This window comes from Carlito syrichta, unplaced genomic scaffold (genome assembly GCF_000164805.1).
Source record: "Carlito syrichta isolate Samal-C Ts95f unplaced genomic scaffold, Tarsius_syrichta-2.0.1 Scaffold74005, whole genome shotgun sequence".
NCBI classification, from domain to species: domain Eukaryota; kingdom Metazoa; phylum Chordata; class Mammalia; order Primates; family Tarsiidae; genus Carlito; species Carlito syrichta.
In genome coordinates, this window is record NW_007018101.1 from 19,084 (window position 1) to 38,215 (window position 19,132).

At 37.6% G+C, this 19,132-nt stretch overlaps 1 protein-coding gene across 1 annotated transcript in view; it reads right to left on the reverse strand.

Annotated features, from left to right (window-relative positions):
• ZBBX (zinc finger B-box domain containing) overlaps positions 1 to 19,132 on the reverse strand; it is a gene marked incomplete at its 3' end in the record, with an annotated part of 103,003 nt that overhangs the window by 12,957 nt on the left and 70,914 nt on the right. Inside the window, exons 10-16 of the mRNA XM_008053286.2 lie at positions 18,031 to 18,140; positions 17,535 to 17,635; positions 16,354 to 16,433; positions 14,271 to 14,401; positions 8,453 to 8,757; positions 5,258 to 5,263; positions 584 to 734 (exon numbers count right to left, since the gene is read on the reverse strand). Coding sequence (XP_008051477.1) covers positions 584 to 734; positions 5,258 to 5,263; positions 8,453 to 8,757; positions 14,271 to 14,401; positions 16,354 to 16,433; positions 17,535 to 17,635; positions 18,031 to 18,140 — 884 coding nt within the window. The remainder of the gene's footprint in view (positions 1 to 583; positions 735 to 5,257; positions 5,264 to 8,452; positions 8,758 to 14,270; positions 14,402 to 16,353; positions 16,434 to 17,534; positions 17,636 to 18,030; positions 18,141 to 19,132) is intronic.

A 19,132-nucleotide genomic window follows, 5' to 3' on the forward strand; every position in this document is an offset into this window, starting at 1 on the left:
ATGCATCAACCTACCTAGTAATGTCATTGGGGTGGAGGACGGTTGAGCAAGCGCTCACTCTACTATGTACCATGCAAGAGAGCTGATTGCACCAAAGGACCTGGGCCCTCGCCCTCACTCTCTGACTTCCTCTCTCGCCATGTGATCTCTGCACACCAGCTTTCCTGCCCTTCCTTCCATGGCTGGAAACAGTCTGAGGCCTCACCAGATACGAGTGCCATGCTTCTTGTACAGCCTGCAGAACTGTGAGCCAAATAAACCTCTTTTCTTTATAAATTACCCAGCCTCAGGTATTCCTTTGTAGCAACACAAAATTGACTAAGATAATCACACTTCTAACTTCTAAAAATAATCTTCTCCTACCTTTGTTATAGTCCTTTCCTCACATCCTGGTAGTAGCCTTGAATGTCAATATACAACAACTCACACAAGGGGAACAGTTTTAGCTAGGCAAGAAGAAATGATTTTATTCATTAACTAGGATTCCAAGTATTTCCTAAGATGAGGACAGACGTTTAAAAACAATGAGTTAGAAACATGTAAGGTTGGACCATAGGATATCTGATTTCATGTATTAATTTACCTGCAAGCATAATCCTAGTACTGGGTTCACTGCATTCTAAACTACAAGAAGGCAGGAAGTTGAGTCTCTCATTTTCATCAAAAACAAAGAATCTCTCAAGTCCTTGATATTGCTCAGTTATAGGCTTACTTCTGAGGGCTATTTCTTGTAACTAGGAAACAAAATATGCAACAAAATTAATTTTTTTTCTACTTGATCCAAACAAAAAAGCAGACACCTCCTATAATCCTTGCAACAAATTCTAAGACTAGGTTCTAATAGTGAAGACAAATAATAACAAAACATTTAAATAAGTTTAAAAAAAAACACTTAAATATAGTAAGTTCTAAAAAACATATAAGCCACAATTACAGTATCTGCAAATTTCTATATGAGGATGATAGAAGTTCATAAATTAAAATAAAGTTTTTCTTTGTATCTTCCCTTCTTATTTTTTTCCCCTCAGTATCTTTGCACATAAATTATTCTGGAATATAGAGTTGCTTTCATATTCAATGCATTTGAACTAGTGTCTTCACCTATATATAAAATAACTTCAAAGATAAATGTAAAATACCAACGGGAATACACCTAATTTGATAATGGTCTAGGAAAAAAAACCCAAGTTAACCAACACATATCATGAAACAAATAGACAAATAGGAAAGTGAGGCAAAAGAAAGAGAAGCAACTTTTAAAGCATATATACCTAGAAACTAGCAGACCTGGGCTTTGAATATATATCCGGCTGGTTTGAAGCAGAGGTTAATTAATAAGCCCCATCAATTCCTTTTTAGTATGTTTTTATTCTAGGATAAACTGTAACTGAGATTTAAAAAACACATGACTCCGGTAAGAAACAGACTAGGAATTCAGAAGCAAGAGCTTGGATGTGCTTAAAATAGAATCAGAGTGGCTATCAGCATTTAATAATTCCCTAATGAATCTAATCAATGTCCATATACAGTCTGTTTCAACAAATGAAACAATTTACACTGTTATAACTCTACACAAGATTATAAATCATGTAAACAAGAACATATTACAAAACAAAGCTAGTGGCAAAGTGTGTCACTCAAAGACAAATCCAAGAGCACACTTCTCAGGACCTCCTCCCTGACTCTCCCAGACACTGATCAGTGACTATCAGATTCCCCCAGCTCTAGTGAATCATGCCACTGCAAGTCTGAAAGGGTGTTAAAACTCTCCTTTCCAGATAAGAAAACTTAGAATGGCTTTGTTTTCATCCACACTCACAAAGTAAGCTGTTGATGCTTTCAGAACAAAGGACCAGAACAAAGGCCCACTGTCTTACCAACTGCTGCCCTAGATCTCAATTCCACAGGAAGCTCCACCTTATGAAGAAATCAAATAAATAAATAAATAAATCAGTTCCTGAAAACTGAAGTCCAAACGGTCTTATGCTTAATCTTGGTGGAGCACAGCAGTTTCTGCTTAGGGAATAGGTGGAAAAGAAAGTAGGTCCAACCCCTTCATTCAAAAGCAAGAATTCGGTCTGTAAACTGCAAAGGTCTGATTCTTCCGACAGCCACTTCAGAAAGCGCTCTTTATTCTACAGACCCTGGCACCTGTGTTTTGCAACTGGCAGTATTCAGAACTCATCCTAGCTGTGACCTGTTCACGAAGACCAAGCATCTTGGGAAAGAAGGCAATCCAGGGAACCCGTGCCACTCAGCTTAAATCCTGCCACAAGTGGGAGACTGTTTCTTTGAAACTATTGACACTGGCTTTTTATTTTTTGTTACTTTTTATTTTAAAGATGTGTACAAGTCAGGGCTAGAGATACAAAGGCACTGAAATACTGCTTATTTTTAAAAAGGGCACTCCTCAAGCTGTAAGAAGGAACAAAGAGCACAAGGAAGAAGTGTAAAGGGAAAAAGCAGGAATAGCTCTAACCTTGAGGCAGGCATTACTCCTTTCCTTGAAACTTTCTCTGTAGACATTACGCAATTGATCGTGCCCTTATCCACGCACCTGCATAACCAACTACGTCTGCTTCTGTAAACTTACCTGCTTGCCCACGCCTCCAGAGTGTTGCAATACGAGCCCTGGGAAGTCCCAAGTTCTATCTTTAGCCTGCCAGGATGTAAATCTAAGTACATATGACAGCCCTGTGTTGCAGCTGGGCCTGCTTGCTGGGAACTAGTTCCCTGCAAGCCTTCTGGCCAGCAAGGGCCTTGACGAACAAACCTCTCCTCTACTCATTCAAGTCGGTGGGCTGTCATTTAATTGCTCGGACTCTACTTCAAACCCGGAGAGCCATTCGTCTCTCGAGGGCTCCTCTGAAGTCCTAGGACAGACTCTTCCCGAAAAGGCCACGAGGGTCTCAGTGCAACGCCCCCGTGAGGAAAAGGCACACTTTCCGTGCAACTATTCCACTGCTGTCCAGGACTCCACCGAGTCCCCAAACTGAAAAAGCAGCAGCCACGGAAGCCATTTTGCAAGGTCACTGGCTTTGGGTCATTTCAGCAGGCTCGGGCTGGCGAGACCTTACACATCCCTGGCATCTAGACGCTGACTCAGACGGTTTCCTGAACCAGCTCCGTTGGGACAGATGCGACGCCGAGCCATTTGTAGTGTTAAATGGAATAGAACAAGAATGAGTCCTAAGCACACACATCTTCCCGCCAGCGAACATCCAAACTTAGTGATGCGCTCTCTACCTTAATTAGATAGGGTGGCACGTGTTACCACAGAAAGGTCGAGAAACTCGGATGGAAGTGAGGGGAGCTACTTAAGTCACAGCTGTCCTGATGGACCCCGACCAGTCAAGGAGACCAGGGAGTTGACTGGGAGGTGAGTCACTGGATTACTTCCCTAAACCGAAGTGTCCCTAGGAAACTGGATTAGAACATAGGCCCTGCCTGAGGGCAGAGCATGGTTTTCCCTTCCCCGTTCCTTTGAGCTTGGTTTATTGTTATATGACTTTGGAGTCAGATTCCTGGCTGATTAATTTTTACTTTTTCTTAAACTTGGAATTATAAACTTCCCAGTAAGCAGTATTTGAGCTTCATCCTACACGTTTTTTTATATGTGCTACTTTTGCTTGCATTCAGTTCTAGATATTTCTAATTTCTTTTTTGATCTCCTTTTGAAATCCTTAATGCAGACTTACCTGAATTTTATTTTACTGTTACCATTTTGCTATGAATTTATATTTTATCCTGACTGGAAAACACAGCATGTAATATTACTTATTTAGCATTTATTGAGACTTCCTTTGTGGTTTTACTTTTGTAATGGACTGTGATGTGTATTTTGTAAATGTTCCTGACCTTTGCAAGAACACACATCCTCTAATTATTATGTGGTTCAAAATGTTATTTAAGCTTATTTGAGTTGATTAAATCTTTTGTATTTGTACTCATACAAAATTCCATTGGGTTGATGGACTTGCTGATATTACCATGTAGTTTTGTGCATTTTTGCTACAGTGTATCTAAAGCTATATTGATGAATACATACAAATTCAGATTTTCTTTAATCTTCCTGCTAAAAGTTGATTTTATTGTATATTTAATGCTCCTCTTTGCCCTGGAAATGTTTTCTTACCTACATTTTTAAATATTCCTTTTTAAATAGTGCGTGCCTTTACTCTGAGACTTTTCCTTCCATATTTTAAGTATGTTTCTGGTAAAAAAAAAAAAATATATATATATGTATATATAGATATGGATTTTGATTTTATATTCAAGCTTGAAATCTGTCTCTTACTGTAAATTACACAATTTAATATGTTCACAGTTATTCTAATTATATGACTAGATTTATTTCTGTCAGTTTACTTTTTCTTTTTCTTTTTCTTTTTTTTTTTTTTTTTGAGTTGGAGTCTCACTCTGTCACCCAGACTGGAGTGCAGTGGCCCCTCCCGGCCACCGCAGCCTCGACCTGCTGGGCTCCAGCGATCCTTCCGCCTCCTTCCAAGTAGCTGGAACTACAGGCACGTGCTACCATGCCCGGCTAATTTTTTATTTATTGTAGAGATGAGGTCTCACCAAGTTGCCCAGCACGTCTCGAACCCGCAGTATCAGGCAATCCACTCACCTCAGCCTCCCAAAGGCGCGGGATTACAGGCTGAGCCACCGAGCCCGGCTAGTTTACTTTTTCTATTTGATGTCAAGAACTGTGAAAGGTCCGGGATTTACCCTACTTGCAAACCTGTTACCGTTTTGGGGTTTTTTTTTTTTTTTTGAGTTGGAGTCTCACTCTGTCGCCCAGACTGGAGTGCACTGGCCGCTCCCGGCCACCGCAGCCTCGACCTGCTGGGCTCCGGTGATCCTTCGGCCTCAGCCTTCCAAGCCGGAATTACAGGCATGCGCTACCAGTTACCGTTTTATGGATGCTGGCAGAAAACACAAGACTCCTTGGTCAGAGACAAAGGACCCTAAAAGTCACTGCAACAGCAACTGTCAGAGTATCATCATTTGCACAAATTCTCAGAACACAGTTTCCACCGGACAACCTGAAGAGAGATAAGGGCCACCTCTGCGTACAGTGGGCTGTGTTCCAGGAGAGAAATTTCTTAGAGAAACCAATGCTTTTACACTGGGCAGCAAGTTTGTCTGGCCTTGCCCTAGAAGAAGACATTATCTTTATTACACCGGGCAGTAAGCAAACCTGCTCTTTGCTCTGAAGAGAAATACAATCACTGTCTTCCAAGGCTGTTTGCTTTACAAGCACCTTTGAAAAGATTCCTTGGAACAAAGGCAGTCCAGGGCCTTGACTCAATAATTGTGCAAAAACATGAAAATCCTAAAAGTAATTGTACACCTAACATCTATCCATACCATTTTTTTCTTTGACTAATGTATTTTCTAGTCATTTATTTTCTATTAATTAATTGAGTTTTCCACACTTTTTTTTCCTTTACTATTTTGGATGATTTATATTGTATCTGTAATATTTTGATTGTTACTCAAAATATTTAGTATATATAGCTGATTAAAAACTGTAATTAGTAAATGATCTCTACAATATAAGACTTTATTAGTTTTAAATCCAATCACACCTAACAGTCTAACAAGTTTAATTGTATATTATTCTCATTTAAGTTTTTTTGATAATTCTCAAATTGGATATGATAGTCGTTTTATGATACAGCTGGTACATTTGCTATTTCCCCCCACATCATTTATTACATCCTGCTTCTTCCTTCTGGCTTCAGTTTCTTTCTTCCTGAAGTATATTTCTCAGTTGTACTTTTAAGGAGAGTAATAAGAAATCAGCTGCCTGAGCCTTTGGCTAAACATGCCATTGTATTACTCTTACTTTTGAATGGTAGTTTTACAAGTCTTAGAATTCTAGATTGTCAGTTCTCTTAGGACTTTTAAGATAATATTCTACTGTGCTGTGCTGTGGAGGCTTGCTTGCGGTGCATGAGAATTTTACTGTCAGTTCAGTAATTATTCTTTAGAGATAATTTTCCATTACCTCTGATTGCTTTATGATTGCCATGTTATGTGGTGTCTCAAAAATAAGTTATAGTGTGAATTTGGTTTTACTTATATTTTCAGGAATTACACTTTGTTTATATTTTACAATCTCTTACAGATTTCTATGTGTCTTTATTTTAACAAAGCAACTTTTTTCAAAAAGTTCTCTCTGGGTTCTTCTTTTTATGTATTTAATAAAAACAAAACACCAAATGGATACTAAACAGTGTCTATTTAATTGTAATTCCACTGAATATATGTTGAATGATTAGTTGAATAAACATATAATTTGAAGGGGCTAGTGCTAAGTGAAGGTGTCAGATTGATATATACAGTATGATATGAATTAATGAAATAGAAGATGATCTGTAAAATGTCCAAAGATTTATTGTTTTGTGGCAAAACTTACTATTGCCCAATGTTTGAAATTGATTTTCTTTTAGGAATTCCTGTTTCTCAAATCAGTGATGTGAACAAGTATGTGGCCACTTTGATAATGTATAGAATGTTTTCATTCCTCAAATGGCACATAGAAGGTAAAAATAAACAATGGATGATTTCTGAAAAAATATATGTAATTTGAACTTTTTGATTGGCCTTCATAAATAAAGCAATTCACAGTAACTTTTTATTAAGTTTTAAGAACTTCTAGCCGAGCTTGGTGGCTCAGCCTGTAATCCTGCGCCTTTGGGAGGCTGAGGTGAGTGGATTGCCTGAGCCCGTGGGTTAGAGACCCGCCTGGGCAACTTGGCGAGACCTCATCTCTACAATACATCAAAAATTAGCCGGGCATGGTAGTACGTGCCTGTAGTTCCAGCTACTTGGAAGGCTGAGGCGGAAGGATCGCCGGAGCCCAGCAGGCCGAGGCTGCGGTGGCCGGGAGTGGCCACTGCACTCCAGTCTGGGCGACAGAGTGAGACCCCAACTCACAAAAAAGAACTTCTTCTTCCTGTCTTTAAGCATTTTGAGTATAATCTCACAAGACAGAGACTGTGTTTCTCTTCAGAGCAAAGAGCAGGTTCTTTTAACGCCCAGTGTAGTAAAGATTCTGTCTTCCACTAGGGCAAAGGAGAGTCAGGCTTGCTGCCCAGTATAAAAGAATTGGGTTCCCTAAGTTCAGGATTCCTCTCCTGTAACATAGCCCCCCGCATATGTAGGTGTCACCCAGCTCTCTTCCTGATGCCCTCAGGAAATTGGGAAATTAGAGTTCTTGTTTGTTCTGTTTCCTGAAATTCCTGCTGAGACCAGTTGTTTTCTTCATTGGAGGAGGGGAAGAGAAGCCCATCTGAAGTCAACATTTATTTGGGGGAATCTGTTGTGGGCTAAGTTGTGAGAATGGACTTCTAGAAAGTATTAGAATATGCTTCTGCCAGATATATCATGGTAAGAATAGGCATGGGTTATCAATGATGCTAACTTCTTGGCTAGAAGATTCTGGACAAGAAATGAATATTTAAATATATATTTGGATAGGTATATCTAAGGCTATGCCAAATGAAAGCCCCAGATTTCAGTTTTTCAGGTCAGATGTTTTACTGGCCCAACCCAGATTCCCTGCAGAAATCAATTCCTTTAATCTTGCTGCATCTGTGGGAATTTCTCCCCCTGCAGTCCTTCAGTGACTGAGCTGACATTTAGAGATTGAATGTTTTGCAAGTTCTCAGTTCCAATTTCTCAACCCACCAAAGGCACACTTGTCACCAAGTGGGCACTGAAAGCAGATCCCCCAAGTAGAAGCAGCAGCGGCTCAAGCATCCATTTTTCTGCCTTTTTATGCCCTCTTCAGTTCAGGCAGCAAGGGGATTCATTTTATGTGACTTTGAAGGGTTGTTAAAATGTTTGACTTATCTAATTCCAAAGAATGTATTGCAATAATCACAACTGCTGAAGATTTCTGTTACGTAGAATGGAGACTCTAGTTTTGAAACTTGGTGACAATGCAAGATGAGTGACCTTGCCTTTCCTTCCTCTGAGAAGAAACAAAACACTGCCCATTTATTAGCCATACTCCTGAAAGAATTACCATCTTTGCCTTGTACTTGCATTAAGCCACAGAAGCTAGTTCTGTTTACATACCTGTCTTTACTTCACTTTCACCAGTGACTACACCATAGAAAGGATTTATTATCCTGTATTGTTAACAGTAATTTTCACTTTGGAAAGCAAACACAGTGTTCTGACAGTGGTGTATGAGGTGGGCCTTAAAGTGCTATTTGTTACAGAACACCACTTGTTAAAATGGCACTTGCCATATTAGAATTCGTCCTGGAAGTCACTGATGTTCTCTCCCCATGAGCCACTCCTCAACGACCTGATAATAAAATAAGGCAGCACACTTTAGCTTAAATAGGAAGTATCTGAAGAATGTATTGTGTCACTGTGATATTTTCTTACACATCTTATTACATTTAAATATAATAAGCATAATATTTACCACTGATAACTGTGTAGTTTTAGAATCTTCAAAGTTTGGCCTTTCATGTAGATTGCTAAGTTCCAAGGAATTTTTGATGTCATGAGATAATTTCTCCTCAATAGAATGTTTTTCTAAGTTTATACTTGGCAAAGCATCCTTGCTCTCAAGTAATATGCAGGAATCATTAGACATTTGATTACTTTCCATATCTATATTTTTTTCTTTTAAGTTTCTTTCAGAAAAGCAGGCTTCCCCTACTTTTTCAATGTCAGGAGAAGAAACACCAGGATCCACAGTGTTGTCAAAATCTCTATTTGAAGTTCCTACTGCCGAAAACACACATTTACAAAGGGTACACACAAAAAAGTAAACACACAGTTAATAAATCAAAAGTTCTATAGTAAAAACCTTTGTCAATAAATACAATTTTATAAAAAATCCCTTTATTGATGTTTCAGTGTTAAAATGAGTTTGTAATGACAGAATCATAAATGGTCATTAAAATTTACTTACACAGCAAGATATTAATGAACTTGACTAGTGACAGGAGGTAAGATTTCATCTGCAAAATAAAGTCTTGAAATTGTATGATGCAAATTTTTATTTCGACTGTGGTTCAATCCTCACTTCCCCACTTCTTCCGCTCAAATTTTACCAGAGCTCATGTAAAGTAAAGTAGAGGGAACATTCCTTTTGCATTCTGCCTCTTTTCCCCAGCATGCCTCGTGGCCAAGCAGGTCTCAGGGAACCCTGCCTGAGGAAGGAGCACCAGCAGCAGGGGCGCCGGAGTGTGGCAGGGACACCTGCCTCTAGAAAGCTACCACATGAGCAAGACTTTGAGTCACCCACCTCATTACGTGTGCTGTAAGTAAATCAGGTGACTCAGATCATGGCTCTTCAACCTGGCTGCACAACGGAATCACCTGAAGGCCTTCTTTAAAACTGTCCGTGTATGGGCCTGATCCCAAACCAATTAAATCAGACACAAGAGTGGGACTCAGACACTGGTTTTTAAAATTTTCCTTCACTAAGTTCTCCAGGTGATGATGGTGCACAGTCAGGGTAGTGAAACACTGGTTTAGATTTTCTGAAGAATAACAATTATTTATTTAGGAATGTTTGTACCATACTGCTTTTATTTTAAATAAGTATATACCATTAGCCAGGTTGAATACAGCTCCTCTGATCATGTCTCATTCCCTTTCCAAAGCAAGTATCTCTGAATAGACTGTAAAATGCAGATACTTTAGCAAAAATGGTCTCCGGTAATAATAAATTCTTCTTTACAGCCCAAAGGACTGGCTGTAAAGAAGAATTTATATTACATATTTGTATGTAAAATGTTTATATAACTTGACAATTACACATAGTACATAGAATTTCCACTTCCAACCGCTCACTTCTTAAATAGCACAAATATTGTGAGAAATAAAATAACTTTGTTAGACAAATACTTTTAGAAGAAAAACTTTATAAAGGCAATTCAATATAATGCTACACTTCCTTCTTAAACCTGAGTAGAAGTTATCTGATTTTTTGGAAGAAAAAGATACCATTTCCATATTTAAAATGTCTACAACTACCTTCCACAATATTTCTGCAAGACCATATAATTCCACTACTAGAATCCATTGCTGCTTAAAAAGTGACAAAACCAACTTTTAATAATGTCCAAAATGCAACACAGAATGTACAGGTATGATTTAATTTAATTATGATTTAATTTAGTCTCTATATTGAAAGCCCTGCAAGGTCATAAAAATTCTGTCCTAGTTCAACATTCAAAAATCAATTGATCTGATCCATCACATAGACAGACTAAAGAAGAAAAATCACAACTATATCAAGAGATGCAGAAAAAATATTTAGCAGAATTCAGTGCTAATAACAGATAAAAACTCTCAACCACTAAAAAAAGAAAGGAACTTCTTAGACTTAATTTTTTTTTTAATCTGCCAAAAACCCTACGGCTATCATTAGACTCAATGGTGAGAAACTACGGGCTTTTCTGCTGAGATCAGGAACAAGGCAAGGATGTCCCCTCTCATCATTCCTTTCAACATCATAATGAAAGTCCTAGCTAATACAACAATACAAGAAAAAATATATACAGAATGAGAAGGAAGAAATAAATCTGTCTTTGTTCACAGATGTTGTGGCATGATTGTTTATGCAGAAATTCCAAAAGAAATACCAGAAAAAAAGACCTGGAATTAGTGGACAATTATAGCATGGCTGTAGGACACAAGGTTAACATACAATAATAAGTGAATTTGAAACTTAAAACACAAGACCATTTACATGAGCACCCAAAAGCGCAATGCTTAGGTATAACTCTAACAGACTATGCACAAGGTCTATATGAGAAAAACTATAAAATTCTGATGAAAGAAATAAAAGGGAGGGAGAAATAGCTCATGTTCATGGATGGAAAGATTTAACATTGTCAATATATTGATTCTTCCCAACTTTATTTGTATATTCACTGCAATCCCAAACAAAATCCCAACTTATATTGTGGATATTGGTAAACTGGTTCTAAAGTTTATATAGAGAAGCCAGTTACTCAGAACAGGCAATAAAATATTGAAAAAGAAGAACAAAGTCAGAAGACTGACACTACGCTACCTTAAGAATTACTATAAATTTACAATAATCAAATTATTGTGTGTGGAAATGGAAAAAATATAGACACATCAATGGAACAGAAAAGAGAGCCCAGAGAAAACCTATATAAATATAGTCATCTGATCTTTGACAAAAGAGCAAAGGAGAAAAGGTAGTCTTTTCAATAAATGGTGGTTGAATAATTGAACATCCACATGTAAAAAAAAAATCTAGACACAGACCTTACACCTTCACAAAAATTACCTCAAAATAGATCACAGACATAAGAGTGAAATGCAAAATTATAAAATTCCCAAAAGAGAAACTATGGGGAGGGGATGAGATTAACAGTAGTAAATATCTATCTGGGGAAGGGGAAACACCTCTTATCAACATGGTGCCTGAATGAAATGTAATTGTACACCTAACCCTTAACTGTACCCCAAAAAACCATAATAAAAAATACTGATTAAAAAAAAAATTCCCAAAAGATAACATAGAATAAAACCTAGATGACCTCAAGTATGGCCATGACTTTTTAGATAAAATATCAAATAAAAAATTGATAAGCTGAACTTCATTAAAATAAAAACTAATCTGTAAAAAAAAAATACAAAACAAAACAAACAAAAAATTCTGTCAAGAGAATAAGACAATCCTAGCCAGGTGTTGTAGTGCATGCCTGTAGTTCCAGCTATTTGTAAGGCTGAGGCAGAAGAATTGCTGGAGCCCAGCAGGTTGATGCTGGGGTGGCCATGAGTGTGCCATTGCACTCCAGCCTGGGTGACAGAGTGAGACTCCAACTCAAAAAAAAAAAAAGAAAGAAAGAAAGAAAGAATAAGACAATCCATAAACTGAAAGAAAATATTTGGAAAAGATATATCTGATAAAAGAGTGTTAATCCAAAATAAGCACAGGACACTTAAAATTCACCAATAACTAAGAAACAGCCCCCCAAAAAACAGGTTAAAAATATCAGATGACCAGATACCTTAACAAAGAAGATATACAGGTGGCAAATAAGCATAGCAAAAGATGCTCAACATTATATGTCATTAGGGAATCGTAAATTGAAACAACAAAGAGATATCACTACATAATTATTAGAATGGCAACAGTTTGAAACACTGACGACACAAAATACTGGTGAAGATGTGAGGCAACAGGAACTCATATTTATTGCTGATGAGAATGTAAAATGGTTCTTTGCAGCCGGGCTCGGTGGCTCAGCCTGTAATCCCACACCTTTGGGAGGCTGACGTGAGTGGACTGCCTGAGCCTGCGGGTTCGAGACCCGCCTGGGCAGCGAGACCTCATCTCTACAATAAATCAAAAAATCAGCCGGACGTGGTAGTGCATGCCTGTAATTCCGGTTACTTGGAAGGCTGAGGCGGAAGGATCACCGGAGCCCAGCAGGTCGAGGTTGCGGTGGCCGGGAGCGGCCACTACACTCCAGTCTGGGTGACAGAGTGAGACTCTAACTCAAAAAAAAAAAAAAAAAATGGTTCTTTGCTAGACAGTTTGGCAATTTCTTACAACACTAATTATACTCTAGCTATATGGTCCATTGTGCTCCTTCATATTTATCCTAATGAGTTGGAAATTCGTGCCCAAACAAAAAACCACACGAACGTGTTTATGGCACTGTTACACATACTTGCCAGAGCTTGGAGACAACCAAAGTGTCCTTCAGTAAGTAGGTGAATAAACTGCTGTACGTTTATACAATGGGATGTTATTCATTACTAAAGGAAGTAAACTACTGAGCCATGAAAAGATGTGGAGAAACCTTAAATGCACATTACTAAGTGAAAGGAGTCGATTGTAAAAGCCTACATGCTGTATGTATGATTCTAATTATGTGACATTCCAGAAAAAAGCAAAACCATGGAGATGGCAAAAACGTTAGTAGTCATCAGAGAGACAGGTGTAGCACAGAGACTCTTTAGGACAGAGAAACTGCTCTGTATGATACTATAAGTGGTATCATTTTAACATTTGTCAAAACCCACAGAATATACAACATCAAGAGTTAATTCCACGTCAACTATGAACTTTGGGTTATAATGATTTGTCAGTGCAGACTCATAGATTGTAACAGACGTGCCAGTCTGATGTGGGGTGTTGATAATGGAGTAGCTATGCATGGTAGGTGGCAAAGGGTCCTTAGGAACTTTCTGTGATTTTTGCTCCATTTTGTTGTGATCCTAAAACTGCTCTAAAAAATAAATATTTCAAAACTGTCTTTTAAATAACACTTATATGGACATTAGTGTCAACCATTTTTTCAAAGACAACAGGAATACCATGCTCTATCTTAGTCAGACAACACCCATCTTCTGGAAAAGATGTGGAGTACTGTCAAGTCCTAAGTTCTCATGTGGGTATTGTTTATACCTTGTCATGATAATTTAATGTCTTAGTATTTAAGAATGTCAAGACCAGCAAGATCCATTACCGTTTCTATCTTCTGCTGCCCAGTCAACTATTTATTTTAAATGTTCCCTCTATTGTCAAATTCCTCACATAAGATGTATTTTTTGACTTTTCTTAAAATTCTAGGTAAATCAAATGTAATACTTTTTTAAAAACTTGAAAATTATCTAGTTCCTACATTTTTGCTTAGGAAAATGAGATCTAAAAAAGGAAGTGGCATGTTCAAGGTCACACAGTGATTTAAAGGCAGAAATGGAAACAAAATCCGACTCCCAGGCCAGGATACCTTGTTATGACTCTAAATGAGGATCTCACAGTCCAGAAATTGAAATAAGATATATGCCCAGAGCAGCCTAATCTATCAATCCCAAGGGAACTACTAGTAGCAACAAGATGATTTTTTTTTTAAGGTTTTACCTCTTGCATGAAACTTTATATCAAATTTGAAGATTTTTGGAAAATACTTAGTGAAAGTGAGGGTAGCAAGGTGCCCTCAGACTTTGTTCCCTAAAAGGCATCCACATAATCTTTGAAATGCTAGCTCAGTACACAATAACTTTTAGAATGCCTTATGTTGGCTTATTTTTCCTACAAACACTGTTGTTCGTTGACTTCCATTGACTAAAAAGTGTATTTACTAGTTAATTATATTTTCAACAATTTTTCTTCTGAATACCACATTTTTTTATTTTAAAAATGAACTACATAACCAACTTCTTATAGACTGCAATGTCTATTGTTTTATTAAATTACTCACATGCACAGTAAGTAATACGAAGCAACAAGAAAAAAATACCTTTTGTATTACCTTTATCATATGGAGAGCTGTTTCTCAGACAAAGACTTCTTCCCTTGTTGAAAACATGATGTTGAGGGATGTCATTTTTATGTGGAAAGCTATCCTTCTGATAATCATGAAATGAGCAACTTTCATGTGTAGGAACAAGCAAAAGAATAGAGCTGGAAGAAAATGATATTTTAAAAAAGAAGACAAAAAGCTCCCAGTTTACAAAAACATACAGAATACAACCTAATGGAACAGGCTTATTTATGTTAATTTACTATTTACTTTAACTGTGCTGTGAACACATTCTAAACAATAAGGAACTAAAAGCAATAGGCGACTGGACCAAATACAACTTAATTGTAAATTTCAGTTGAAGGTTTCCTTTTTAAACACCTTGAAATAAGTTTGATTTCTTTTCTTTATTTTTGAGTTGGAGTCTCACTCTGTCGCCCTACATTCTTTCTTCTAATAATGTAGTGTTATCTTTCAGACTCATCAAAATCTGACAAAACATCAAGGTTTTTCTACTATACAAGCATATTATCTATTCATCAATGAGCTACTAGAGCTAAAAAGCTACTGTATTGGTAATTCAGTCTCCATTATTAATGGTTGCTGTCTATAAGCAGCTACCACTTAAAGCACTTTATTGATTGAATAACATATTTAATAGTGCCTGATATCTATGTAAGCCCTACAGAACAACATCATAAAACTCAAGGATTACACGTAACTGAAAGGTCCTCCTTGTGTCACTCATAGTCCCAAGGAGACAGAAAAGGCGAGTGTCAGTCTGTGGGCACCTGCAAACCAGTCCTATAAAACTAATGCCAAACTATGATCAGTAATGATCCCCTCCTCCAACACCGTATATAGGAATCAAAGCAAAGACGTGTAATAAGGTATATGAAAAAATCAAATTAGAGAACACAAATGCCATTCATTTCCTTGGAGAGGCAGTAGTGAAAATAAACCTCTTGGCCAGGCACAATGACTCACACCTGTAATCCCAGCACCTGGGGAGGCTGACGTGAGAGGACTGCATGGGCAACTTGGTGAGACCTCATCTCCAAAAGAAATTTTAAAAAAATAAGCCGGGCATGGTAGCATGCGCCTATAGTTCCAGCTACTTGGAAGACTGAGATGGAAGGATCCCCTGAGCCCAGCAGGTTGAGGCTGCAGTGACTGCAAGTGGGCCACTGCACTCCAGCCTGGGCAACAAAGTGAGACCCCAAGAGAAAAGATACCTCTTATCTGCTGAACAGTAAGTTGCCTCCTGCCAGAACCCTGCTTCCAAAAGCACTTTTGCTGCTAGATACCTGTTTTTTTGTGTCTAAACATGGGGCTTTTTCTCTCCAAGGGCATTGCTCAGGCCCATCGCTGTTGAGAAAGGCTGGCAGGGGCCGAAGTGGATCTGAATAAAGAATGCTGTGGGAGCTGCTTATGAGGAACTTCATTACACCTTTCAACCAAGTTAGCACTTTGTGGTTAATACACCTAAAATCCAAAAGTTTCTATTGCAGAGAGGACTTGTGTAATTCTAAACATTACTAACAGATGCAGTTAGATATTGTTTTTCAGTTGGAAGTGACAAAATCCTACAAAACAATGACAACATGAACCATTACACGTCATTTGTTTAATTTATACACATTAAATCTACCCAGGAAGTAGTCTGTAATACAGGAGTTCTTTGCATCTCCCAACCTGGTCATTTATAAAACTTTTTAAAAATGTACGGCTCATAGCAAACGAAAGAAAATCCATAGTATCTTTGGAGAAAAGAAGAAAGGTCGTAGGAAACACATCTGACTTGGGCAACCATTTCAAATAGCAACGATTTCTGATTCAGAAGAATCTACTGAATACTCCAACTAAGTAAGAGCACAAACATATCACTATGGACAGTTTTCTAATTACTGAATGGTGTTCAATACTAGCAGTATTGTACAAAAATTTAAACATGGCTTAAGTAAAATATACTCGAACATTAAGGTCTCATGTTTTTCACACCATGAACTTCTCATCTGGAAAGACAGCTGACGGTGGATGTGGGGTTTAATAAGCACAACGTGAGTCAGAAGGATCTTACCTTTGTTCACTGTCTGCATCAGCTAATTCAACTTTGTAAGGCACAGCACTGCCTGGATCTTCAAATTCCTCTTCACACGTCTTATTAAACGTATGTTATATAATATTAGTATGTTCATTAAATGCATGATACTAACCAATGAATTTACAAGTTACAGAGTACTTTTTTCTACAAATGATGCCATGAGAAGGCTAATTGTATTTTATAACACATGAGTTCTAGGAGACATAGTTTCAACTAGTATTTGTTGAGGGCATTTGCTGTGTCGGTCACTTGGCCAGGATCACACCCAAAAGCAACAGTAACAACTTATGTCTAACTATGTAACTACCGCCAAGTAGATGAGTGACTAAAAGGTTTTTACTTCTCTGACTGGAACATCATCAGTTTAATCTATGCAGCAGTTTAATGGATGGCAGGCGCATGTGTGTCTGAGTATTTGCTCAGTATCTCAAATTCATCCAGAAGAGAAACAAAAATGTTAGTAGGAAAACAAAGCAGAAGCTATCAACCTATCCACCTAAGCAACAAAAGAATGAAGCAGTACTTAAAGAGGTACCTTCCACTCTCATCATTTTCTGTAACAACCACAGTAAGAGAAGTATCTAGAACAAAGGGTACATTCCACCACTAGATGACGAGAGAGTCAGAAATGCCCTGAGTTCATCATACCCTACACCTTCAATCTGAAGCTCTGGCTCTGACAGACTCCAGCTGATGCCGCTGGTGTCTTCTAGAGGTTCATGTCATTATACGAAACCCCTTAAATCTTAAATACTATTTATGCTCTTTAAACAGAAAGTAATATTGAATGACACTTAAGAAATTAAATTTGCACTTAAGGTTCATGTAATGAGCCTGATATTTGCTTGAAAAAAGAACCTTATAGCATCATAAGTAAACTAATAGAACCTCAAATTATATTTCTATAAGTTAAAATAATGAAATGTCTTCTCACCTCCCATACTGCATTCTTTTTACAAAACAACAATACCAATTCAGCTCACAAACTTATTCGTTACATTTAAAATAGTACTCTACTTTATTCTTATCAGCATACTTAAATTCAAACCTTGTAACTTTCCTATTAAGCTATGTGGAGTTATGTAAGGAATCCTGTTGGAAATAGCATGTGGACCTAACAATGTCCTCTCTGCTAAGGAACGTGAACGTGCACTTACTTCATCCAGCTCCACTATCTTTAGAGACGGTTCAGGCCTTTCTATGTTTAATTCTTCTACCAACAGAAAGAGAGCTGGATGTTGTACTTTGGTCTCCTTAACTAGGAAATAAGATTCAAAAATAATATCATCAAAGAATGGATCTCACTTAATAATATCCTTTCTTTAAATAATATAACCACCACCAACAACAACAAAAGAATGGTGTTCTCCTGTGCATCCACACAAAGATATCAATACTGTCACTTTTCCCAGTTCATGTGAGATGCACATTTTCTTAGCGATCAATTTTTAAATAAAATCATTTGGAGTGAGGAAAAGCAAGTCTAGCAACCCAGAAGAAGCGAGTCACATGATTGTGATCTGGGGATAAAAGACTACAGGGTGCAATTGCAAATACTACATTAAAGAAGACCAAAAGCAGGTGCTGGTTCATGCTTTGCATCTGCCACTTGAAATAAGTAAACCTTAAACATCTAACCAAGTCTGAACTAACCATCACTATCACCATCATTTTCCTTTGGAGAATACTGTGCCTCACGCGTGGTTTCACATGGATGTGTGGATGCACCTGGAGGCGAGTTAAGAAGTTGCTTTTGTGAAGTTCTACAAAACAAGAGAGAAGCCATTAAAAGACTAAATACGTTATCTGAAACTTTTCCGGACAAGATCTTGACTTATTTATCAGATGAGTGAGTACAAAATTAATGATGAAACCATAACTGTACCTTTAAATCAAAGAAGTAGAGTTGTATAACAAAATCTTACTGTACCAAAGAAAAAACTTTGTAAATCAACTTGACATCACAAAAGATTTTTACATTGCATCTCCTACTGAGTTTTAAGATGCAAATCAAAATTCTGATAGAGGTCAATGTTCTCTCATAAGCCACATGGAGTCCATGAACATAGCATGGTACTTAAGGAGCTAATTTATGAGTGTGAGTTTTCTCTCATGGTCTCAGCATTATGTTGATGGGTTCTAAGGGAACCTGAGAGACAACTCCTTTGTCTAAGTTTCCATCGTATCACCAGGGTGGACAAAACAGGTTCCCGTGATATCTATGAAATGTGTTCTGGTGTGGCATCCAGGACTTATCAACAATGAGGGCAGATACCACCCATTTCATGTAGAAGGCCATGGGCCAGGAATTCTCAGAGGTTGAGAGTCTATATTGGTTCGAGAGGATACTCCCAGATTACTGGGTAGAGGGGCCACTTTTTATCCAAAAACATAAGTAGTTTCCCAGGCCTTCCAGATCATATAAGTTCGTGGGGTCCCCAAGTAAAAGGCCTTCTTAATGACATTTGTAGTTAACATTGATACAAAATTTAAAATGTACTAGGCTCTGTTCTAACTAATTTTGGTATATTTAATTTTAATAGGTATTAAATAGACACTAGTATTAATTTAGTTTCACAGAGGATGACATTGAGACACAAAGTGGTAAACCAACTTAGTCATTCAGGTAATGAACACAGAAAAGGAGCTTGAATTCAAGCAGTCTACATCCTCAAGCCTACATTCATAACCATGTTCTTATTTCATATGGCCTCTTCTATATCTTACAAAGGCACTAAAAATTTGGTAATCTTCT